The 24229-nt window shown below is 51.0% G+C and overlaps 6 protein-coding genes across 6 annotated transcripts; 3 read left to right on the forward strand and 3 right to left on the reverse strand.

The window, feature by feature from the left end:
- Positions 1-194: 194 nt before the first annotated feature.
- Positions 195-3307, reverse strand: N7509_012451 (uncharacterized protein; the record flags this gene model as incomplete). The annotated part of the gene is made up of 6 exons (XM_056637088.1): positions 195-909; positions 994-1070; positions 1160-1189; positions 1416-1503; positions 1967-2609; positions 2674-3307. The coding sequence occupies 6 exons, from the start codon at positions 3305-3307 to the stop codon at positions 195-197; spliced, it is 2187 nt and encodes a 728-aa protein (XP_056483118.1).
- Positions 3308-4094: 787 nt separating this feature from the next.
- On the reverse strand, positions 4095-5150 carry N7509_012452 (uncharacterized protein; the record flags this gene model as incomplete). Its single annotated transcript, XM_056637089.1, has 1 exon — positions 4095-5150. One exon carries the CDS (start codon positions 5148-5150, stop codon positions 4095-4097), a length of 1056 nt encoding a protein of 351 aa, XP_056483119.1.
- Positions 5151-7626: 2476 nt separating this feature from the next.
- N7509_012453 (uncharacterized protein) lies at positions 7627-8427 on the forward strand (the record flags this gene model as incomplete). Its single annotated transcript, XM_056637090.1, has 1 exon — positions 7627-8427. The coding sequence occupies one exon, from the start codon at positions 7627-7629 to the stop codon at positions 8425-8427; it is 801 nt and encodes a 266-aa protein (XP_056483120.1).
- Positions 8428-9248: 821 nt separating this feature from the next.
- On the reverse strand, positions 9249-12403 carry N7509_012454 (formin-mediated actin nucleation enhancer; the record flags this gene model as incomplete). Its single annotated transcript, XM_056637091.1, has 2 exons — positions 9249-12161; positions 12242-12403. 2 exons carry the CDS (start codon positions 12401-12403, stop codon positions 9249-9251), a joined length of 3075 nt encoding a protein of 1024 aa, XP_056483121.1.
- Positions 12404-13939: 1536 nt separating this feature from the next.
- On the forward strand, positions 13940-17662 carry N7509_012455 (putative PAB1 binding protein (Pbp1); the record flags this gene model as incomplete). Its single annotated transcript, XM_056637092.1, has 6 exons — positions 13940-14094; positions 14432-14618; positions 14690-14963; positions 15018-16064; positions 16115-17354; positions 17401-17662. The coding sequence occupies 6 exons, from the start codon at positions 13940-13942 to the stop codon at positions 17660-17662; spliced, it is 3165 nt and encodes a 1054-aa protein (XP_056483122.1).
- Positions 17663-20769: 3107 nt separating this feature from the next.
- Positions 20770-23604, forward strand: N7509_012456 (COPI-interacting protein CEX1; the record flags this gene model as incomplete). The annotated part of the gene is made up of 9 exons (XM_056637093.1): positions 20770-20892; positions 20978-21115; positions 21198-21308; positions 21364-21510; positions 21566-21939; positions 21994-22261; positions 22344-22547; positions 22600-22772; positions 22824-23604. 9 exons carry the CDS (start codon positions 20770-20772, stop codon positions 23602-23604), a joined length of 2319 nt encoding a protein of 772 aa, XP_056483123.1.
- Positions 23605-24229: the final 625 nt, after the last annotated feature.

Consider the following 24229-nt stretch of genomic DNA (forward strand, 5'->3'; position numbering starts at 1 on the left):
ACTATTACTGTGGACTGGAATTGATCGGAGTATTAGTACTACTCGTATGCTCTTTTGTGAAAATTCGAAACATGTCTTTTGTATATATCCATCTAGCGGAAGCTCTAGCTTGTGATACATGACCGGTGATACAAAATGAGAACAGGGTATATCGGGACGTGGCAAATTTTTGTTTACTTCCTTCCCTGTCCCCTTTACTTCTCCTCGCGCATCTTCCGGAAGAAGTCCATCACACCAGTGAATACCACGAGCAGGATACCACCACCGGGTCCGAGACGCAGCACCTTGGGGATGAAACCCTTGTACAGCGCACCGAAGCCCTCCTCCTTCATGACGGTGCCAATGGCAGGCCAGGCCCAGTTGTACTTGGGAGTCTGTCCGGGAACCTTGGTAGTGTTTTGGATACGGGACTTGACGACGTCCATGGGGGTGTTGAGGATCGTACCAGCGATACCACCAATGGAACCGGCAATCAGGTCGTTACGGGTCTGCTGGCTCTTGTTACCGGGCTCGGGCTTGGGCATTTGCGCGCGGACCTGGAAGATACAACCGAAGTAACCGGCGTTCCACAGGATGTGGCGCCACAGGGTGGACTCCAGACCGTTGTACATGGCCAGAGGGCCCTCCTGCTGGACGATCTTCTTGACGACATCCAGCATGCCGTTGTACTTGCCTGCAGAGGCCTTGTCTTGCAGACGGATCTTGACCAGCTCAAAGGGAACAACGACGAAGGCCTCGGTGGCACCGGCTGTGGCGCCAGTCAGGATGGCCAGGGACTGGGTCTGCTGGGTGACGCCGAATGCGCCGCGGTAGAAGGTACCCCAGCTGTCGTTAGCGGCGAACTTGGTCGCACGCTTGGGAGCCTCCATCAAGATGGGAGCAGAGATACCGCGGTACAGGCGCGAGAAACTGTAGTGGGTCTTGGTCAGTCTCGGAGCAAATGCCGATGGCCATTGCCATTGCCTGGAAACTCGGGTATTCGTCAACACTCACCCCTCCTGCTTGATGATCTTGCGGAAGCAGTCGAACATGCCATTGTAGTGCTCGGCGCCGGGAACGGGGGTACCGCTCTGAAGTTGACTGTAGGGAAGGAGGAAGTTAGTCACTGCGGAGTGATTCGGGTGACGGTCCCGAGGGCGGATGAGTGGGTTGTGCTTACACTCGAGTCTTGACGACGTCCAATGGGTACCTGCAATAATCTGAGGTTAGGATTGATTGTTCATTTCTTCATTGATCGGATTTCGCCACGGGAGAATGGCTGCGACGAAAGGAAACGGAGGTTGGAGCGTACATCATCAAGATCTAGTCGTGCGGGGAGATTGATTAGCCACTGCGTGCGTGCTTCGCCGGCGCTTGGAGTTTTGGGGGGTGGATTCAAAACAATTCACACGAGCAATTGGAATATTGTGACATACCTCAGAGACACCGGCCACCGCACCGGCGGCGAATTGGTAGATGAAGGGGAGGGGCTTCTGTTGTGTGTCGGACATGATGGCGATGGACCTGATGAGGCAGTTCAGCAAGAGGACGGGGCAAGATCGGACAGGGATAAGAGTGGAAGGCAGAGAGAAAAGAGAAAAACTCCAATTCTAAGCAAGGGCGGAATGACTTACCAAATGCAGGATGAGGAGGGGAGAGGGAAAAAGAGGAGAGGAGATGGAGAAGATGGAGATGGAGATGGGGAGGGAAGAAGGTGGAGTGGAGTCACCCGGTCTGACGGTCGGCCAAATTCGGCGATATTCCGTACGGCAGGTGCGCAGGCTACGCAGGCGGAAGGCGCGACTCTAACTGAGAGGAGCTCACCGCAGACGCAGACACCGCACTGGCAGGGAAGGAACGAATTGCCGCTCCCGCCCACTTTTTTGGTGTATTACTCAGCCCCCGTGGGGTCGGGGAAAAAGGAAATGCCCTGACGTTTGCATTTGCATCTACATTCATCCACATTCATCCACACATAAACATACACATAAATACCACCACCCACACCATTGCCATCACCGTACTAACTCGCACCGTCTGAGCTCCCCCCGTCGGCTGCTCCTTCGCCACTGTTGTCGCTGCCGACCCCGTCGCCGTACAACTTGCACCACATACATATTCCTGCGGACAGCATCCCCCACCTACCGTATCTGCACAGCGGAACCACCCCTGCGCACATTTCCCTGAGCGCGACCGTGACCCCGAGTCCCCTGTAGCCACCGGGACCACAATAGTCTCGCCGTTCGAGGTGAAAGTGGTGGATTGGGTTGTCGGGCACGAAGTCGTATCGCAATTCCTCCCTGTTTGACAGCAACCGCCATGGTAAACAGCGGAGCAGGCGTAGAACCCCGTGGGACACATATCCGTCCGTCCGGTCGTTGTATGGGTGCCAGTCGTTGTCGTTGATATGATCGGGCGTCCTGGTGCACCCAAAGTATCTGTTCCCGTGCCAGTGGAGGTGGACTCGGCTGTAGATGCGGTGGATGCGGTGGATATCGTCGATGCGGTGGACGCGGTGGATGTAGTCTCTGTTGATGCAGAGTGGGTAGTCTGCGGTCGAGTCGAATAGGTGATTGTAGAAGTCGTCACTGTGTTATCCTCTGTCACTGTAACCACCGAGGTATATGCACCTTCTTTAAGTTAGCATTCCACTTCTAATCCTGACGCGATCTCATTGAGAATCGGTTAACTCACATCCACCCTCTACACACGCGAACCCCGGAATACAGCACCCCCCACCCAACGCCTTCGAACAAGCCGTATACCCACTCTGACAGGACCCAATTCTCCCAGAGCAGCTCTGCCCCTTGGGACAACACCCCACAGTTCCATGGCCCGTATCATGAATCACTTCACAAGTATCGCCAGTCCCGCAGCAGCGATCAGACCGATTGATACTCAAACATGCATCCGTCCCAGTCGGACACTTGAAATCCCGTCCAAAGAGGTTGCGCAGGTCAAAGCCAGGGTCCGCGACGCCAGAGAAAGAAGATGTGAGTGGATGCGAACGAGCGAGGACCTGGCCTTCGACTGGTGAAGAACCAGTCTCTTCGTCCCAGTCCTGATCCAAAGACCGACTCTCCACTTCCGCATTAGAGGAAAGATTCCCAGTTGTACTGTCCAAAGCCTGTTCGAATTGCCAGTATTCGAAGAAAAATTTCTCTCCTTCGTCCTCGCTCATCTTCCGAACGCCTTGGATGGGCGAGTCTGCAAATCGCGCTTCGATTTCTGTATGTCGGCGGAGGAGGGTATCCTCATTCGGGCTTGCATGGTTGAGCCTTGATATAGACAAGAGCAATAGAAATGCTGGTACATGTTGGAGATGCATGGGCGCGCTTCCAATGAGTGATCGTGCGCTTGTGGTCAGCCAGGGAGTAGTGTAGAGGCAAGAGCCCAGTAAATCCGATCAAATGCAGGGAATACCAGGTAAATGTTTGATCAGATCTGTGTAATCCAATTAGCACGAGTGCTTCATGCAAACACCACTGGAAGAAAAGCGTCGTACAGAGGTATGTCTATAGACCGACTCGGGTTAGCCGGGTTGGAGATGAGGCTGAGAAACACGATGTTGTGGATTGGTGTGGGTCGGACTTAGGAATCGTTGATCATTAAGCTCATGAAATTCGTAATACAAATAGATTCGGAGTCCAGGATAGTCTGGCGATCAAAAAAGGGACAGGCGCGAGGTGGGTTTTAAGGTGTGGAAATTGGATGGCTGGGAGTGAGACCCTTTGTTAGGCAGCCAGTCGAGAGTTGAGAGTCGAGGCCTTGGCATCAATTTCAAGTTGAAACAACAGAACATCTGCCCTAAAATAAAATCAACACTGAAATTGCTTTATCTTTATTTGAACTCAGTTTAACGGTCTGTTTTTGAATTCGCTGGAACAGATAATGTTCATCAAATTGAAGTCTCAGTAGTAGCTAGTGTTCAAATAGAAATTGACACATACTATTCAGCCAACACGAAAAACTAACTATGTTAAGTACATATAATGATAAGTCCAATACAAACTTTTGGCTCCTTTTTTCTCTCATTTTCGCTCTTTTGGCCTTGTCTTACGGCTTCATTTTTCCAGTCTTGCTCGCTTTGGCTTGACCTTTCATTTCGACAAGGCCTAATGCGCAAAAACGACCGATTGGCCTTCCATATTTCCCTGCTGAGAATTATAACTCACACCATCAACCTTCAACCCGTCTCCATTAACAAGAGTAATAATGTCACCATTGCTCAAAAGATGGAGGTTCGGCACTTCAAAGCCACAGGTAGACATGGGGTTCAAAACTGCATTACCAGGAAATTCTTGGGCTTGACCAGCTGAGTTATGGAGCTGCCACGACGCCAAAGATACCTGGTGGTTTGTCAGATTCTTAAGAGTGACTGAGTTTTGCTTTCTCACAACTGCTTCTTCGATAGCCACTGAATTCTCAATGAGATCTGTGGGAAGGAATTGACCCCAAGTCAAACGCGATATAGCATGACCGGTAACATTGTCTGTGTGCACAGCTTGTGATGCAAACGCAAGGAAAATTCCGGTCCATCGACCAGTCTTCTTGTTATTGATAAGAAGACCTCCATCCTGAAAAACTCCGTCATCTCGTCTGAATCTCTTTATGTTGCCCTGGTTCATGTGCACATTGTGAATTCCATTTTTTGTGTCGAAGCGGGAACCGAAAATGTAAATATCCGCGTGTTTGTCGATTGATTCCTTTACTTCAGGCTCCAAGACATCAATCATATCATTATTTGGGCCTTCGACGTCATGGGGAAGAACACGACCTTTCTTAGTATCAAATAGGCCAGATCGGATATAGTCCAAGCCTTTGCCTTCAAGATCCTCGAGATCATGGAAGCCGAAATCCAAGTTGGCTAGCTCTTGGACCATTGGATGCTCACTGATGTTATAATTCACCCAATAAGCAAGTCGAGAGTCCCGATCAGTAGACTTGATGTTGATCGCTGCGCGGAAGAGCCCGGGAATTTCTTTCGGACTGTTCTTTTTCGGAGGTTTGCCTTTGTGTTTCTGACGATACTTGCGGTCAAATTGAGGCTCCGTTTCAGAATTATCATGGTAATATAGAGATAGATGTGGGGAATGTGGGTCTTCGTAATCGTGCTCAAACTCATAATGAACAGGTAACCCCTTCCAAACACCGTAGTCCTGAACAGGCATTTTGTTTTCAAAACTTTGACAATGATCAAGATGATTCAGACTTTTTATTAGTCGTGGAATTTAATCTCGTACAGGAGTGTGTTGGGTCTAAACAATGGAATTGGACCGGCTTTTATAGGTACGACCGGCGTCCAGGTAAAGCATTTCAGTGATGGCGTCTTGGACACATACGGGTCAAGTTACCCATTGAGAGGTCTAGAATGATCGATCACACATCACGCCCTACCTCCACAGTGGGCCAGACGTTCTATGGGATCGGCCGATCCCATCGTGGTTTGTCTTTGGGTGTTCAGTAATTGGACAGATATGCTCCAGTTTCGTTTTAACCGGACTATACTTCTCAAACAAAGAAATGATCAGGCGATCATTTCAACAAGTTCAAACTATGATACAACCAAGCCGTAAATTAATTCCTATCCAAGTAAGTCAATCCCAGCAGCCACCTAAGGGACAGGATGGAGACGTTCCAAAGCTCTCTACCAACATCGAGCTGGCCCGACCAGATCAGCCACCACTTGGCAATCAGAAAAAGGCTCGTTCACTTTTGAGAATTGACTTCCGATTTTTCCCATCTTTCAGTGTGGTACTGAGTACTCTCAAAAAAAAAGGTAGGTCCTAGCCCTGCGCAGTATTGTTAGTGACATAGCGAAAGTTAAGAGATAATGTGATTGGCAGGCGGACAGATCGTGCAACCACTGAGATATGCCTGAATCGCATGTAGATGGCATAGATTCTGAGAGTTCAACTCTACACCTGAGGATTGACGCCATAATGTTCTGATCCGCATAATACAACGACCAAATCAAAATTCAGTGTCAGAAGTCGGGTGCAATGTATGACCACTTGCAATCACGCTATAATAAAAATTATCCGAGCCCGCTTTTGATTGGTGGATAGTTTTCTGTTTGCGCATCTGCCACACCTCGTGCTTCACCTTTACTATTCATGCGAATATAGTCTGATCTTCTGACCCCCGAGGTCTGTACTGACACTTTGCAACCAGTCAGACAAACTCCGACTCAGACTCTTGCCAAGTAGTTCGCCATAATGTCTACCATGGTTGTCGCCGCTCCATGATAGTGGCCAGTAAGCCGAAACGAAGGAACGGAGTGGAAGAGGTTACTATAACCCCAGACCTATGCGACGTAGACTCTTGACGCTGACAACGAATGCCGCGATTCACACAGCCAATTTTCGCGCCAAGTGCCCTGAACCGAGGAACGAAGTGGAGGGGTTTGTACTCTGCACGACCTGCTCGCAAAAGTTTGCTGCGCCACCACTTGCTATAGCAAACACTTTTCGTCGTCCTCGTCTCTGATCGGTTCGCATGGGTGCCAAATATTGCCGTGATTGACTCTTCCTGCTGATCTCTGATTCGTCTTCGGACTTTCCAAGCTCTCCTCTAGTCAGTGCTTTTCTATTGTTTCGTCCTTAGGCTTAATGCTGCCATATGCGTCCGGCTGCTTTGGTTGCTTTTTCTCAATGTCAAGGGATCCTAGACAATAGCCATGTCTTTCTCCCATATTTGTATGTTTCTCCCATTCCAAGGTTCCTGGTCCTTCCACCAGCATTGCTGCCCGACTGTCAACTAAGTATTCAAAATCTCCTTCCCTTGGTTGTGCTAGTGCAAATGACATCTTTATTTATCGCAGGGATTTCAACTGTCGTATTGTTCATCGCCAGTGCTATGGTCTAGGCTATGCTCGGATAGGGCGGGCGCCGTTTGCGGATAATAAGCGGGGTTCTGCGGGGAGGATCTATGCTATTAAGTTCAACTAAACTTTATTTCATTGTTGACATAAAAGTGACACACACCACAAGTTATGCGTATCGTGCAATTTTAGATACTTCTACTACCTAGATGCTAATGGCCAAAGCTTATTTTGGTTTGCGTGAGCTCATTTATCGTGCGAGACACAGCCAGTTCTCCTGGTACGTATACTAGTAAAGATCTTGGCAGCACACACACGGTACTGGCACGAGGTGTTGATGATGCGGGTTTCACAGTGACGCTACCTGTTCCCTATCTTATTGTAATGCTATGCGATATATTCTGCAGAGTATTATAAAATACTCTCTTGTGACTCTATGAGTCGACGTAATCGCATAGCATTCCAGGGTTTGCCGAACGACATCAGTGGCATAAAGCTCTAGCCTGTGAGGAAGTCAATAGTATCGTCGATTTTTCGATATCTAAGTAACCATGGTCTGTTTTCGTATGTAGAGTGTCAACACTTAATATCAACTCAAAACGGTTATCTTAAGATACTAGACATGCAAAACGCTGGTTCTCGACGAATGGGATTTAATTGACACATATGCGCTTACTACTTCGCTTTAGTCTAATAACAGCCATTACAGCATCACCCTGGCCTACTCGTGTAATAAAGTTTCCTCTATTGCTCGAGTTGCTTTATCTAAGCCTACTCGCGAGTTTACAGCACCATACATCTCTCCTTTATACTGCCACTTCGCTATGACCGCCATCGCCATCTCACCCACCCAGACATTGCCAAATATGATGCCCGACTACGAGATTAGACTCCTGCTCAATCCAGCCGTGGTGCTTAGTCCTAAACACAAGCTAATGGACACCGTTCTATCTGCCTTCGAGATTTCCCCGACCGTCACGAAGCTAAATGTCCAGTTCCTCGACACGAGCTCTCAGGAGCTCTTTACCGCGGACTGGATCGCCCGTATTCGTAAGACCGAAGGCCAAAATGACCTCGAGCTGACGTATAAGAAGCGGTATACGATTACGGATAGTGATATTGACGCCGCTCTTACTGCTGCTAATATCGATGGTTTTAAGGCTGGCAACACAAAATACGAGGCGCAAGTCGAATGGGGTTACCAGAAGAAGACACTTTCTATCAGTCGCAAGAAAACTGTACCGGATCATGGTAATAGCGGGATGGACCTACCGGGGACGAGCAACTCGCAGAAAATGCTGATCGCCGAAGCGCCAGACAAGTTCGATGATTGGAAGCCTAACAAATGGGGCACCGGGTTGTTAGCGGTATCGCGTATTTTTGGCCCGGTCCTCACTAGGCGCTCTATTGGCAAGTGGAAGAGGATGAAACTATACCTCGAGGTCTGGCCCCTCCCTGACCTCGCGGGTACTGGATACGAGTATGTCGTCGAGGCGTCTTTTAAGACGGAGAGCATTACGGAAGCCTTAGTTGAGCAGAGAAACCTAGCCGCCTTTTTGCAGAATAAGGGTTGGTTGCTCCCACATGATTCACTGAAGACGCAGCTCATTATGGAGCGCTGCTAATATGGAAAGTTGTTGGATTCGCGGGTGGTTATTGATCTGGCTTCCGCAACGGAGGTTCCTGAAGAAAACATGGATCATCGGTTGTGTATTAGATAGTATAGCCCAGGTTCACTATACTGGGCGGAGGGGGGGAAACTGCTATGGAACGCAGGCCTAGGGGATAGACTGCCTATCGGAATACAGACAGCTACAAATCCAAGGAGGTCCCCCTAGTTTGAATTTTTTTTTTTTGGTTTGCTATCGCAAGAATTATGCTGGGACTATTGTTTCTTATCCCTTTATTCTTACCTTTAGTAGCCTCAGTATCATCGGTCACTCCGTAGCAAGCAAACTAGTATCTGTCTCCCAGTATAAAGAGGATTTATTGTCTAATACCTTTATCGCTATGATGAGAACTTCTAAAAGTTCACAGCAGGTCCTTGGTAAATCGCTGGATATTGAAGATATAAGGGGGTATGAAGGCTGGCATCGCATTAAGCATTGAAAGGCAAATATAAAAACTACCTATTAACCCACGGGCCAACTCCACGCGCAATGTGAACAAGATATTCTTGAAACAAACCACAGTCGTGGCAGGGTATCGTCAATAAGTGACATGAAAGCAGGGGAAAAACAACGCATGGGGATGGGGTGTGGGTGGTATAACATGGGAATCGCCACAGGTATAGACGCGAGATGCGAAATCAAATCCATCGCCAAAGAATGCACAAAATTGTCAAAAGTGAAATTGGAGAGTGTGATGTGGTTTAGGGTAGGGTAGGGTATTGGGGAGAAGGGAGGAAAAGGAAAATCAAGACTCGGGCGCTTTCTCTGCGCTCGAATCATTCGGGAGTATCTCCCTCTTTCTTCTCTTCTTCTGTCGGTGTTTCATCTTTGGGTGCTGCCTCCTCGCCGCCACCTGCTTCTCCTTCGACCGCGGCTTCTCCGGACTCCACGTTCTCGCCTTCGGATTTTTGCTCTCCTGCTGCTGCTTGTGCTGCTGCGGCTTCGGCTTCGGCCTTCTCCATCTCCGCGTTGCGGGCTTGCTGTCTGTCCCAGACTTCCTTGCGAATGCGGTCGTCTTTAGCGTTACGCAGACGCTCGGCTTCTTCAACGCCACCACTCTTCTTAAGCTTATCCTCCTGCACGAAAGCACCGAGCTCCTTCTGGAAGAGGTTGGCACGGCGATTCTCCAGTTCCTTCTTGCGGGCCTTCTCCGCGCGCTCGATGGCCTCGATTCGGCTTTCGTGGTTGGGCTGGAGCGCGCGTACCTCGCCGAGAACACCGTCCTTGGCTTTCACCGGATCAACTGTGGGATCAATTCCAAGGGTACGAGAAGTAGCGCGCAATGTGACAGCACCGTTGGCTTTCTCCTGCGCTTGTTCCTTGGTGGCTTGCTCGACCAGGGCGAAAGTTTGCGCGGCCTTTTCGAGATCGTCTTGCAGGTCCGCTGCGAGGTCTTCTTGCATTGTGAGTTGGTCTCGCTCCTCGCAGACGAGTTGCAATTCCTTCTCCCAGATCTTGGTCCAGATGGGCTTCTCGCGGCCCAGGAAGTCTTGCATCTTCTTGATTTCCTTCGTCACATTGCTGATGTCGCGGCTGACGCCCTCCAGTTGTCGTGGCAATGGGCGAACGCCGCGTTGTACCACGTCCTTGCGCAGATCTTCGACCAGATCTTGGAGATCGTCGACGCGTGAGACAAGACGCTCGGATTCACGAGCCAACTCCTTTTTGCCGGTTCCAACACGTGCTCGGCCGGCATCGCCCTCGTAGCTTGTAACGGCGACATCCTCCGCGGCAGTCTTGACCAGGCTTGCCTTGGTACGAAGGTCAGTCATCGAACCAGTGATATCGGATTGGAAGTTGGTGAAAGTTTGCCTGACGACGGCCAAGTCACGGCGCAAGCTTTGAAGTTCACCGATAGGGATACCAGTTCCAGGAGTCAAGGCGATCTTGCTACCCACGCTTAGGGCAGATGATGATGAGGGCGCTGCTGCGAGACGAGCCATTTCCTTTGCGGCCTCCAGTTGACGATCTGAGACACGTTGAATGACGGTTCCCTGACCGCTGAGCGCCTCTTTCACGCTTTCCACCAGAGTCCGCACGTTTCCGAAACTATCATCAAAGTGTTTCTTCACTTCATCAAGGTTATCCACATTCAACACGAGAACCGAACGATCCTTGACATCGCTCAAATCTTCCAGCTCATGGCGAATTCCGGAAATCGGATCTTGGATGTAGATTTCAGGAAGGTCCATGCCGTTGTTGTGGACATTCCATGCGAATTTCTCGATGAATGCCAATTGCAGTCGCCCGATGGTCAGTTCCGCGATACCTTCTAGCAGAACATACTTCTTGATCTTGCTCTTGTACTGCAGGAACAAGGTCAGTTCTTTCCCTGGGGACGGTTGGTCGACAGCGAGCTGAGGGATCGGAGGAGGTGTGGCGATGTCAGCTGGTTCAATTCGATCTTTCTTTGGTGTTTCCGGGGCTGTCTCGCGAACGGGAGAAGAGCTACTCTTCTCGGGGTCAAAGGCGTCATCGAGAGAGGGGCCAGTCTTGGGTGGTTGTGGGAAATAAGGGGGGGTCAAATCCGCAATAGGGCTCGTTGGTAGCTCCTTTTCGACGGGTGGTGGCTTATTTTCTGCGGGTTCGGGTGCGGGTGCGGGGGAAGGCTCCGCGGTTTCAGTGGAGGATTTCGGAGGCTCCTCCTGTACCGCCTGGGGTATGTTTGCAGCAGCCTGGGCCTGTCCTCCTTTAGTGACGTCCTGGGAGCCTTTCGTAGATCGTTGGCGCGAGTGTTGGTAGGGACCTCGCAGGCGCACGGCGTTGAGCGATTCGCGCACATCGCGTCCCCGATTGGGGACTGGTGAGTTTTGTGAGGGGATAACGGGCACACCATTTGACGATGTACCCAAGTGTTTCTGGATCTGGTAGGCAGAGAAACGACGCGAAGCGCGCCGCTCTAGCTCACCACTTCTCTGTAAAGCGCCAAGCGCATCGTCCTGCTTCGGTGGAGGCGGCGGGGCAGGGAAGTCTGGCGGCGCTGCCGATGGAGTCGCCCGGGGTGTCGGTTCACTATCTGATGTCGCTTGGGAGAGCAGCTGCTGGGTTTCCTTGCGCGTGGCATCTCGCTCCGAGTAGCTTGAACCAGATGGCCCCGGTGAGGTGCCTTGTTGGGCGGGCGAGTCCTCCAACGAACCATTGCTTCCGTATCGACGCGCCGAGCGCTTGGGAGATGGCACGCTACCGGGAGGTAGTATTGACGCGGCGGTTTCATCATAGAGCTGTCCGATATTTGTCTTCTCGCTAGACAGGCTTCCGGCACTCGCCTGCCGCCCGGGCATCCCACTTCGACCCTCTTCCTTCTGCTGTCGAGACCGTAGGCGTGCTTGCTTCTTCTTCAGGCCGTGGAGGAGGTTTATGATGATATCGCGGATTTGGGGGAGGTATCGGTCGAGGCTTTGCGGAGATGCATCCTGGCTGAGAGTGTCTTCGAGTATTGTGCGCAATACATCGGGCACAGGACCGAAGTCCGAGGTCTCGACACCGATCGCATTGAACGCGCGACAGGCGAGGTTGAATTCATAACCGAGGCGCACGTAAACATCTGACACATCTGTTTCCGAGGCGGCTTTTCGAGACCACTGTGTCAAGGTTTCGAGGAGTTGTTTGGTTGCCACTAGGAGGTGCGTCACGCTCTTTTCGATTTGGGAAATCTGTTTATCGGGCTGTGCGAGGGTGCGATGGGGCGGCTCCGGTCAGCGAACAGCTACAAAGATACTCGTACATATTGACGAGGAAGTGTTCTCAAGATGGGATCAATAGCACCTACCACTGTTTTGGTGGATTGGGAGCGGCCAGAGGCCGACGAACTGCGACCTGACGCTGAGGCCATGGAGGAGGTGTCGGTGCTGCCGGAAACCGAGAGGTGTTGAGGACGAGGATTAGAATCTTGGTCTCCGGAAGGATGAGACCAGGCGGGAGTCGACTGCATAGAACCGAGAAATGGCACGAGAAGGGGGGGGAGTGGTTGGTGGTTGGTGGTGGTTGGCCCAGCCTCCGGATCTGCATGTGTGCAGAGCGCAGCGGAGTGCAGGGTGCGCCCGTAAGATACGGTTACATACGGTATAGGGCAGACTAAGCACTAAGCACTAGACACTAAGCAAAAGGCCCTCAGCACTCCCGGGCCCTAAGGCCCTAGCCTAGGCTCTCTCGACCTACAGCAGGCCTTCGTCGATCCACGGCACTAAGGCACCTTTTCTTTGGTCTGTACCACCACTTCAGCTGGCTGTGGCCGCGGCAGCTCCCGCGCTTATCCACACAGGCTCACCTAAGGTTATGTATAGGAGTAGTTATAGGAATGGCAGTACATATCGACCAAAATTAGTATTAGCCCTATACCTACCCATAGAGTATTCGTATAGTATTCTCTATTCTTAGCCTCCCAGTAGGGCATCATCCGCTAATTAACTAGTCTCCTCTATTGGGCGTCACCGTAATCTGACCACACCAACCGGTCGCCTTAAGACTTTGCTTCTTTTGACTTTAACTAGGATGGTCATATAAAAAATCGCACACAATAGTCCTAGTCACAGTCACAGGCATGATCGACTGGACTCAAAATGAACGCGGGTCACCTAGCGTGCCCTAATGCAGGACAATTCCATACGTCTTGCCCTATCCCTATGTATACCTACTAACTATCCCTAGGTATGAGTATGAGGATGAGGATGGAATACGTCGCTGGGAGTACAGAGTATGCACTCTGATCTCTTTTATTGAATTGTGGGTCAAGCTAAGTTTGACAGACTATCATATCCATTTCTGTGTACAATAAAAAAAAAACAAATAAGAGTAGTATGCACGTATGTAAATGGACCTGTCCATGAGATGTTCGGATAATAATCAATCATATCCCACTGCATACGTCAGTACAGTAGCATGTATTGTACTGGCAATACGGTCATCTGGGGTTGCGCCCCCACCAAAGTAGAAGTAGAAGAAAGAATAAATAGTGGAAGAATGTCTGTCTTTATAAAGAATATTGAATTCATATGTGAGAATAAACAAAAATTAAACATATTCCATACATCAATATATGTACATATCCTTACATATATACTCTGTCCATCACCATACCAACTATTGCCTGTGCATTGTCCGAGTCCAGGGTCGCACCGTATTGTATGTATCATGGGTATTACCCGTACACTTGCCCTCTTCTGCTGCTCTCTCTCTCTGCTCTCCTCCTTCCTCTTCCTCCCCGTGACTTCCATCAATTTCCAGTTCCTCCATTCCCTTTTTTCCCCTCCTTCCAGTCTTTGTCTTCTTAACATCCTCTCGTCATTCAGCACCCCTTCAACCCCCTTATCTACCCCCAGTGCGTCGCGCATACCATCGTTTCCCCACCCCCATCCCCCCTTGTCCTGTTTGTGCAGGCGGTGTGTGGTGGTTCTGGTTGTGCCTCCTCGCGGCTTTCCGCCGTGCTAAGTTCCACGACGCAAGCCTGCCCTGACTCCCGAGTCAATCAATGGCTTCCACTCTCAACTCGACGCCGGCTGCGAACAGCTCAGGCAATCCCAACAATCCCTCTCAGAATCCTGGAAGATCAACTCTCAGATCAAGCGCCAACTCCAAGGCAGACGGCCGCCGACAATCTGGCAGCCCTGGTGACGCTGGTCAACGGTACGTTCGACCTCTTCCAACACGCCCTTTGCCCCCCTTATCTGCCCTCCCTTCGTCGCCCTCCGCAAGCTCCACAATCATTTTGTCTGAGATCTCGTTCCTGGGACGAAAGCCCATGGGGTTTCCTGCCCCCCCCGCTCGTCCTTGTTGAATGAATGGACACTCCGTGCACGTGCCCCTCGACGTCGCGAGCTCTCTCGCATTGTGGGCTGGCATGGCATTGTGTGCCCCAGAGAACCAATTGCAAGCGTCGGATCTCATGGCAACCATTATCTGCTTCTCTGACTCCATCTTTACTTGTTGTACTCGGCTAACCGGGCCATGTCCCTTCCTATAGACGCTCCAACTCCCACAAGGCCTGGTCTCAAGGGACGAACCCCATCACCCAACGCTCCACACACGCCTCATCAAACGGAAACATGGCGCAGAAGCAATCTGGTTCCCCTCGCCCGGGCCAGAAGGAATCCAACACTTTCGATAACCATGCGCACGACCGATTGGTTTTCTTGTTTGCCACTTTCATTGTAAGTTGAGCTCAGTGCAGTCCAGTTCATCTTGCGCGCGCGACTTCTTACTAACATGCTACTTATTTCAGGGTCTGCATACCACAATTACTACGAAGAATGGAGACAAATATACCGGCATTTTCTCTTCCTCAACTCTCGAGGCCAGCGATTCTTCCTTCCTCTTGAAGATGGTGCAGCGTACCTCTCAGGAAAACCAGCCCAAGTCCAACGGCGTGAGCGATGTGACAACTCCGTATCTTGGAGCTGCCCCGGAACACAGCATGGCATTTGATGTGAAGGACATCGCAGACATTTCAGTCCCCAATGTATCACCGGCAGAAGTGTCGGCGAAAGAAACAAATGGTAAGCGCAAAGTCACAATGCAGTTCCGATCGATCACTGACATCTTTTCCTTAGGGGCAGCCAAATTCAGAACCGATGCTGATATCTCGGGTAACCTGGCAATGCGGGAGCGCACCTTGCAACGCTGGGAACCCGCTGAACACGAAGCCGATATGTCTCTGGATAGCTCGATGGGACACACCGCTGGATGGGACCAGTTCGCAGCGAACGAGAAGCTATTCGGCGCGAAGACTGACTACGACGAAAACATTTACACAACTTCGCTTGATCGCAGCTCTCCTGCTTATCGTCAACAGGCGGCTTCGGCAGCCAAGATTGCTGCGGAAATTGAGGGCACCAGTGCCGACAACCCTCACATGCGTGAGGAGAGAGGTCAAGTCGCGCCCGACACCGGTGATCAGGATGAAGAGGATAAGTACAGTGGTGTTCGTCGTGAGAATAAGATCTTCCCTCCTCTCCTCTCCGGGCAGCCAAACAAATACACCCCACCTGGGCGCCGACAAGCTGGAGCGCCTCCAGCTGCTGCCCAGAAACCAGCTACTCCGGCCGCTTCGGCTGCTACTCCTTCTCCTTCTACTGTTCAGCCACCCGTGACCGAGAGTGCTCCAAAGGACCAAGTATCAACTCAATCAGCTGCCAGCGCTGGAACTGAGCAGAAGTCCACTTCTGCCAAGATTAGCTCCGACGCCCCTGGCACCTCTGTGAAGCAACGTACTGTTCCGGAAAATGTCACGGCTAACGTCGAAACCGAAGTGCTGGATCACTTCCGCCAATTTGCCAACAGTGAGAAGATTAAAATGCAGGAACGCCGTCGCAACCAAGCCAGCTATGACCGAACTCTCAAGCTCAATGAGTTGATGAAGTTCTCCCAGAACTTCAAGCTGCACACCCCTGTTCCCAAGGACTTGGTTCCCATTCTAGCCAAGGATCGCACCAAGCAAGAATCCATCATTAATCGTGTATCCGAGGACAAGACCAGCCCGAAGATCTCTTCTCCACCCGTCGAGCAGAAGCCACAAGCTGGACGAGGCGGCCCCACTGGAGCTGTGCCCCCAGCCGCTCCCGCAGATCGCCAAAATGCATTCCCCGGAACCGCCAAGTGTATGCCCCCACCGGTCCACATGCGGCTGGAGCTGGAGCTGGAGCTGGAGGTCGATTCCCTCAGCAGCCCATGCAGCCCGGTCGTCCTAGTGCCGGTATGCTCAGCCATCGCTTAGCGGATAACCTTCAGCAGCGCAAGGGTGCAGGCATGGGCCCGGTTCCCACACCTCTACCAATTCAAGATGCTCGTGGCCCACCTACCGGCCCTGCAAATGAGCAGCCTCGAATCACTAGCCCTGTCAAGAGCCAGGCTCCCACATCTTCTCTCGCTTCCAAATTCAATGTCCGGGCGATGGAGTTCAAGCCCAATCCTGCGGCGAGCACCTTCACCCCGGGTGGCCCTCCCAGCGCCGCTCCTGCTGGTCCTGCGAGCAGCACCAACGCAGCTGCCGCCAGTCCTCGACCATTCTCGCGCAATCGATCGGGCTCTCGTGCGACAACTCCATCTGCATTCTTCGGCAACAAGAAGCCTCTGCCCATCTCCGAAAGACCTTCGATTGATAACCAGTTCAATCCGATCAAACGCATGAAGAAGGAGAGCAGTGATTCTACAGAGAAGTCCTACGCATTCAACGGGAGTATCCCCCCTCCTTACAAGACGCTCCCAACATGGGATCACCCAGACGCGAACCAGGACAAGACTTTTGACCAGATGTTCAAGCACCCCGGTGGCATCCAGTCGGTTTCGCCCCAAGGACGGTCCGCCTCGAACAATCCCCATCTGCCTCAACAACACTCGATGCCCTTCCATCCAGGTATGGCTCCTGCTTCGGGTCCCCCTAACGGACCCCACCTCCATCAAGGCCCACATGGCCCCGCGTCTGGCCACATGGACGATCAGCATCGCATGCAGATCTCCGCGTCGTCGTCCCAGGTCTTCCCGTCCCCTCGGATGCAGCAGAGCGGCATGGGATATCCATCCCCTATGGGTCCCCATGCCCAAATGGCATTTGGACAGCCGGTGCCGGGATTCTACGGTGCCCCTCAGCCTGGCCACCTACCTCGATACCAAGGTGGACCCCAATTCATGAACTCAGGCGTCGCTATGGGAGGAGCCCCAATGATGCAGCAACCTTCCAATGGTCCCTACATGGGCGTTCCCCAGGGGATGTCGCCCTATAACCCACAGATGCCGATGTACTCACCATCCCCAGGTCACGCTTACCCCCAGCATGCTCCTCTCCCCACAGCCACACAGCGGTTATCCCAGCCCAAGCCGTGGCGCGCCCATGATGATGCATCAAAACTCGCAGTCCGGCCAACCTCCGCAGATGATGTTTATGCCGTCCGGTCAACCCGGCCAGCCAGGATATGGAGCTCAGCAACCCGGGCACAGTGAGTTCATCTTTCGCCCTATCTGGGTTCACGCGGCTTACCCAACCATCTCAGTGCCCCCAGGTCGTGGCGGTTACGCCCAGCAGCAACCTCACTTTTCCTCCAGTCCACACCAGCCGCATCACTTCCCTCCGAACCAGCACCGAACCCCCAGCAATGGATTTAACCAGGTTCCTCAAATGGCCCCTCAAATGGCCAACAATGCGGGTGCCAACGCTGCTGCTGGCTCACACTCTGCGGAGCCAACGGACGAGGGCAAATGAATGACATGACTTGATGATGAGATTTGGGTTTCCCGTCTCACTGTTAGATATTCATTCCGTCATGTGATCTGAGAACCAACTATTGGATCAAGGTTGGAATGTCTTGATCTCCATCCGCCCTCCTAGGTTTGGCGCATTACACTTAGGGATCGCGTAATGAGGAAAATGCCACCGAGAAGCTTGGGATGTGAGTAGATATGCTTCCAACCTGCATACCTAATGCTGACAACAAACTCGCAGATTCACCGAGTGAAATACATGTAACAATGTCTCTTATCACTCGCATTCGACTCGGACGCTTTGTGCATGTGAAGTTCTTCTGGATTGTCTTCCAATTCAGCCGCTGCCTCCAGCGCTCTGCACCCCCAAGTTCATCGCACCTAGAAATTTCGTGCTGCCTCATTCTGCCACATCGTGACGAGTGACGGTGATTTTCTATCAGTGTTGTTTTCTTTCCGGCTTTTTCTTTTATTTTCGCTTTTTCCTTTCCCCTTTCCCAACTGTTCATATTCAGCGTGATGGAATTTTCTTCAATGAGAATCATTGTGGTCCTCCTCTTCTTTTGTTTTCCGATGTCTTCAAACTATTGGAATGTGGTGGCTGTGCTTCTGTGAGGGAGGTGAGAGAGGGTGGGATGGGATGGGATGAGAGTGAGCTGTATCGGGCGAGTTCTGGTCACTTGAGGAACTACCGACTTCAAGACAACTTGAAGTTTGGTAGTGATTGTCAGCAGTCCTGCGGGATCCAATGAATGATTATAAAAATATCCTTTTTGGGTAGAGCCGTGGCCGTAGCCGTGGCCGTAGCTTGCTTATACTCCTAGACTCTGGGCTAGGAATTACGACTCCGAATCGGAGAGTTGATACATACTAGATACTACAAGTACTACCAGTACTACCTCCCCAGGCCAACATACCGGTTCATCTGGCAATTCAACCTTTGAGCATACGGTCGTTCCGACAGTTAGTAGTATTTTAAACCTCACAGCCTTGGAAATACTCTCTCGGAGACCGTATTTCATTGGAACTGTGAGAATTCTGACATGTGGACACCACCTAGGTACCTAGGTAGGTCTCAGCTTGAATCTTTACTACCTAGGTACCTACTACCCATGCCCAGCGTAACATCATGATACTAGAGTACTAGTATATTCAACTTACAGTTCGAAATAATTCACGATGTTCATGTTGTTCAAGTTCAACCTTGGAAGTTTCCTGACCAGAGCTTCAAGTTCACCTGGGCAAGTTGGAATGTAGTATCAACTTGAACTTGAACTGCGGTACCGAAATATATTCCAAGGTCACTACTACTACTAGGACTAGCCCTAGAGTACGATCACCTTCAAACTCCGAGTTATTCAAGTTACAGCAACTTGAACTGAAACTAGCTAGAACTTTGGAATTCGATCCCGACTAGATGCCATAATACAAAGATATATTTAACCACATGGACAACCTTAAACTGGAACTTGAACTTGAACATGCCCTATCAGGTACCCGCACTAGTAGTAGCAACTATCTATGAACTAGAACTGGAGTGATCATGCACTGGCACCTGGCTTGATAAACACCACTTCCGTAACCTATTCTTCAAGACAAGTCAGTAATGGAACCAAATCAAGTCCTCAAAGCAGAAAATCAAAGTAAACAAAGCATATGAAGCTATCACTTTCTCCTCAGGTCTTTTCAGTTTCAAATGATCATCATTCAAACCCAACCCCAAAACCACCACAAACCCCCGCGGTGCAGAAACAATCCACCAAAAAACCAACCTCATCCCCTCAACCCACTCCAATCTCACGAAAACCCGGCGCATGCCAGCCAAACCCATCCCCAACACCTCTCTCACCTTCTCCCAAAACTCCACCCGGCCAGATAAGATACATGGGTATCACACACACGACCTCCCTCCCACCTCCGCCTCCATACCCTCCTCCACACCCAATCCCTAGTATCTATCCTACCCAGCATTCCCACCATGCAAACCCTCCCCCCTCCACGCAAGCATTTCCAACAAATCCCACTGAGCCTTCCAGCCTGTCAGCCGTTGCCATTGGTTCCTATACAGTCCTCATAGAGAAAAGCGGACAAAGGAACCCCAGATAAAACGGCCTCCACGACTAACCTCACCCTGCAAGCAGGTGAGGAAAATCGCAGTCACTGTAGACGGCATTACACCCAAGGTCCCGCGATAACTGTTAGCCACCGTGCCCGAAGAGAGCCACTTCATAGACTCGGACCCTCGTTTGCCTTTTAGAAACCGTGCTTTGCTTGCGGGGAGAGAGGAAGGTTTGAAAACAGGCGTGTTGGGTAGGTAGGTGTACTAAAGATCCGGTATAAAGTAGAGTAATATAGAAGTGGAGTTGAGATGTTGGGAGACGCGTGCTCTGGCGGACTTTGCTCTGGGTGGAAGATTCAAGCTCCCATTGTCTCGTTATGCCTTTGGTGCAGGGACCATTGGTATAAGATAGTTACTCGGGAGTAACGGGGAGCTTGATCGTGATGAACGGGGTTGGGTTTGGCGGAGACGCGTTGATTTGGGCTCTCGGTTGATTGGAGGGAGAGTTGATTTGGTGGCCCTTGGGTGGATATCTCGTGTACCTTCGGTTTTTGTGGATTTGGGGGTTGTTGGGTTGTGGTGTTGCGCGGTCTGACCTTTTACCAGGATTCACATCATAGGAGAGAGAGTCGAATTGGGGTGTGCAGTGTAGGTAGGGGTAGTTGAAGGAGAGGACTCACAGGAATTTGGAAAAGACTTAACTGGCGTTTGCGCGTGAAAAGGTGATTGTGTTGGGAGAAGAGAAGGAGAGGAAGAGAAGTAGAGGAGAGCTCAGCTCAGCTGGAATAAATCCACGTGCCTCAGGCCGAACGCGGGGCCGCAACTCCCTCTTGGATCGTCCCCCATTGAAGTATTCGACTCCTCCATACTCTTCTTGCTTTCTCTCTTTCTTTCTTTCTGTTCTTTTCTACCCTCCTCTTTCTATCCCTACCCTCCTCCTCACACCCCGACCCCGCGCAACTCAACTTCACCCGCCATTGGCTTGGCCGCCCCGAATTCCTAGGCGAAAAGTACCCAAACACTCCGGCCAGATAATCACCGCCACGCACATGGATTTCCTCAAGTCCGCCGTCGCCTCCGCGATCGCCAAGGGTTCCTCGTTACCTTTTTCACTGGGTGATCGAGTCGACATCGGCGATTCGATCTGGACGCTTCACAACGGTACGAAACGGGTAGGATGGCTTCCAACACTACGATATGCGCTTCGGCCGCGGGCGAATGCGTGGCATGGCTTATACTGATGGGATGGTTGGATAGGACGATAGCTCTGCATGCAGTGTATTCACGTTCGACATTAACGCGAATAAGTCGCGATTGCCCTTGGCCAAAAATGCTGTTCGAAAGTCGAGGACATTGAGACATCCTGGTGTTATCAAGGTGTTGGATACGATCGAGGTATGTTTGGCCTTTTTGCTCTATGCTAGCAATCCATACGGTCTTCCTTGTGAGCGCGGGGCTAATTTATTTCACACTGCAGACCGAATCGAATCTTTATATCGTCACCGAACGAGTCGCTCCCCTCGAGTGGCAAGTCAAGCGCCGGAGCTTGAGTGAAGAGACCGCGAAATGGGGATTATACGGCATCTCGGTGAGTGGGCTTCAAAAATTCTGTCTGCGCAGCTGCTAACCAGACTGCGATATAGTCTACTCTCAAATTCATCAATGAAGACGCTTCGTCTGTCCATGGTGCTGTCCGCGCCGCCTCGGTCTATACAAGTGAGAGTGGTGAATGGAAACTGGGTGGATTTGATATATTGAGCTCCATGAAAGAAGATGACGCTATCATCTATGTCAGTATCCTTATGGAGGACCGTTACAAGAAATATAATACTGACCAGGACCTAGACATACGGAAGTCTCGTCCCAGATTCGCATCGGTATACACCACCGGAAATTGTGAAGGGAGGATGGGACACTATCAAAAAACACCCATTGTCAGCAGTAGATGCTTATGGTTTGGGTACATTGATCTTTGAGGTCTTCAATGGCCATTTTTCAGGTGGAGACCAAGCTGGCAAGACGACCAATATCCCTCCATCTATGCAACAGAGCTACAAGCGGCTCTGCACAGCCAATCCCAAACTCCGACTGAGTCCTGCTCACTTTGTTGAGCAGGGTAAGAAGCATGGCGGGTTCTTCCAAACTTCCTTGATTCGGTTGACAGAGGATATGGATAACCTGGGACTGAAGAGTGACGAGGAACGAGAGGAATTCATAAAGTACGTATCCCGTCTGACATGAAACTCTTTTCATTACTGACTCAACTCTATTAGTGAGCTCAACACACTCTCGGATGATTTCCCAGAAGACTTTTTTAAGATGAAGGTTCTCCCTGAGCTGCTCAAGTCAGTGGAGTTTGGCGGTGGTGGCCCTAAGGTGCTTGCTTCTACCATCAAGATTGGGTCTAAGCTATCAGCGGATGAATTCAATGCCAAATTAACGCCTGTTATCGTGCGCTTATTTGGAAACCCTGATCGAGCTCTCCGCGTGTGTTTATTGGATAACCTCCCTTTAATGATTGATAATCTTCCTCAGAAAGTTGTCAATGATAAGATCTTCCCCCCCGATGGTGAGTCTATCACATCCTCCTCAGACACCTGCCTTATAACTGACATTTCTCTAGACTTCTGGTTTCACCGACGCCGCTCCCGTGGTCCGAGAGCAGACCGTAAAGGCGGTTCTGACGGTGATCAACAAACTTAGTGACAGGGTCGTGAATGGCGAACTGCTCCGGTTCCTCGCCCGCACCGCTAATGATGAGCAACCTGGTATCCGAACGAACACTACGATCTGTCTTGGCCGGATTGCCAAAAATCTTTCCCAGGGCGTGAGTTTGAAACTATGATTGGAAATCCTGATCCCAACTAACATCTTTCCAGACTCGTTCAAAGGTCCTCATTGCTGCATTCACAAGAGCCATTCGCGATCCATTTCAGCATGCCCGAGTTGCCGGTCTACTCGCGCTGGCCGCCACAATTGATGTTTTTACCGAGGAGGACTGCGCTGCAAAGATTCTTCCCGCCATTTGCCCAGCTCTGCTAGACAAGGAAAAGTGAGTCTACGAACAAATAATGCAACCCCTTCTTCCGCTTACAGTTTCCAGATTGATTCGCGACCAAGCCAACAAAACCCTCGACCTTTACATCCAACGTGTTCGAAAGTTTGCCACCACCATGGCCGATTCTGCGCTACCCGCAGAACCCAGCAAGCCCGACACCCCAAGTGCTCGGATCGGGACTTCGAACGACAAGTCCTGGGCCGGCTGGGCGATATCCTCCTTCACCAACAAGATCGCAGCCGCGGACGGCGAGATCGAGCCTACAGCTGCTATCAACAAACCAGCAGAGACCGAGGCAGCCAGATCCGCGTCCGTTCCTCGTCCTGCCAAATCATCACCATCTACGCAATTGGAACTTCCAAAGCAAACACCCTTGCGCCCAACCGCACAGCCACTGGGCCGATCACTCTCAGATAGACCTGTCCCCGTTGTGCAACAGCAGGAAATTGAAGACGAAGGTGACGATGTCTTCGATGCCTGGGGTGCAATGGACGACGACGATCAAGAGTCTGATCCCTTCACTGCTGCCGTTGCATCGCCTAAACCCTCATCACCGGATCCAGTTGCAAGTCAAGCCCCGCCCGTATCTTTCGATGATGGAGGTGAACCTGATTTTGCTGGGTGGTTGGCTGCAAAGAACCAGTCAAAGGCGAAGAAGCCCCTTCCAAAGGGCTTGAATAAATCTTCTTCCACCAATTCGGCACCTACGAGAAGTACTGTTGCTGCTGCTGCCAAGCCGCGAGTAGCGGCACCAGCGAAGAAGATCGATACGAAGCCAAAGGAAGATGTCGATGAAGACGATGGGTGGGGTGATGCTTGGGATTGAGGGTCAGGTTGAGGGTTGTGGTAATGTATATATGGGATTTCCTGAACAATTGCTAATTACCCGGGAGCATAAAGGTTCTACTAGTCGAAATAATAGAGATATTGTGGTCATTATAGACTGTTCTGTTACTAAAGTATTAAGGTTACTACTAGGCTACATATTACCGGAGTCTCCTATAGGATTTGTCCGGGGATATTCTCCAGTACTATTTAGGGTATTAGGGGAGCCGTTACCTACATGGTAGACCCTGTCTAGTTGTATCTCCGTGTATCCTAAAATAATCCACATCATTCCACCTATATTCATTCCTTCTATCCATGGTTTAACCTTCCTCACCCAGGGTAGGGTCTCACACCTCCGCGGAGGTGGGCTATCTTATCGCCCCGCTGGCGGATTTCCAAAGGAATGGCACCATCAACCCAACCGCAACCTCAACCTCATTCCACTTCTGCAACTTCTTGCAACCGCGCGACTATATACCTGTCCTGGCCAGTTCCCCTTGGCCCTCCAGTCCGGTGAGACATGCATCTCTGATCAGCCCGATTCCCCGCGCCAAGCTGTTCGGTGCTGACCTACTAGCCCGGAATTCTGCTGCCTTCGACCACCATCCCCATTTGATCCTCTA

This window comes from Penicillium cosmopolitanum (assembly GCF_028827165.1).
Source record: "Penicillium cosmopolitanum strain IBT 29677 chromosome Unknown utg000011l:1.0-3548175.0:1.0-3550911.0, whole genome shotgun sequence".
NCBI classification, from domain to species: domain Eukaryota; kingdom Fungi; phylum Ascomycota; class Eurotiomycetes; order Eurotiales; family Aspergillaceae; genus Penicillium; species Penicillium cosmopolitanum.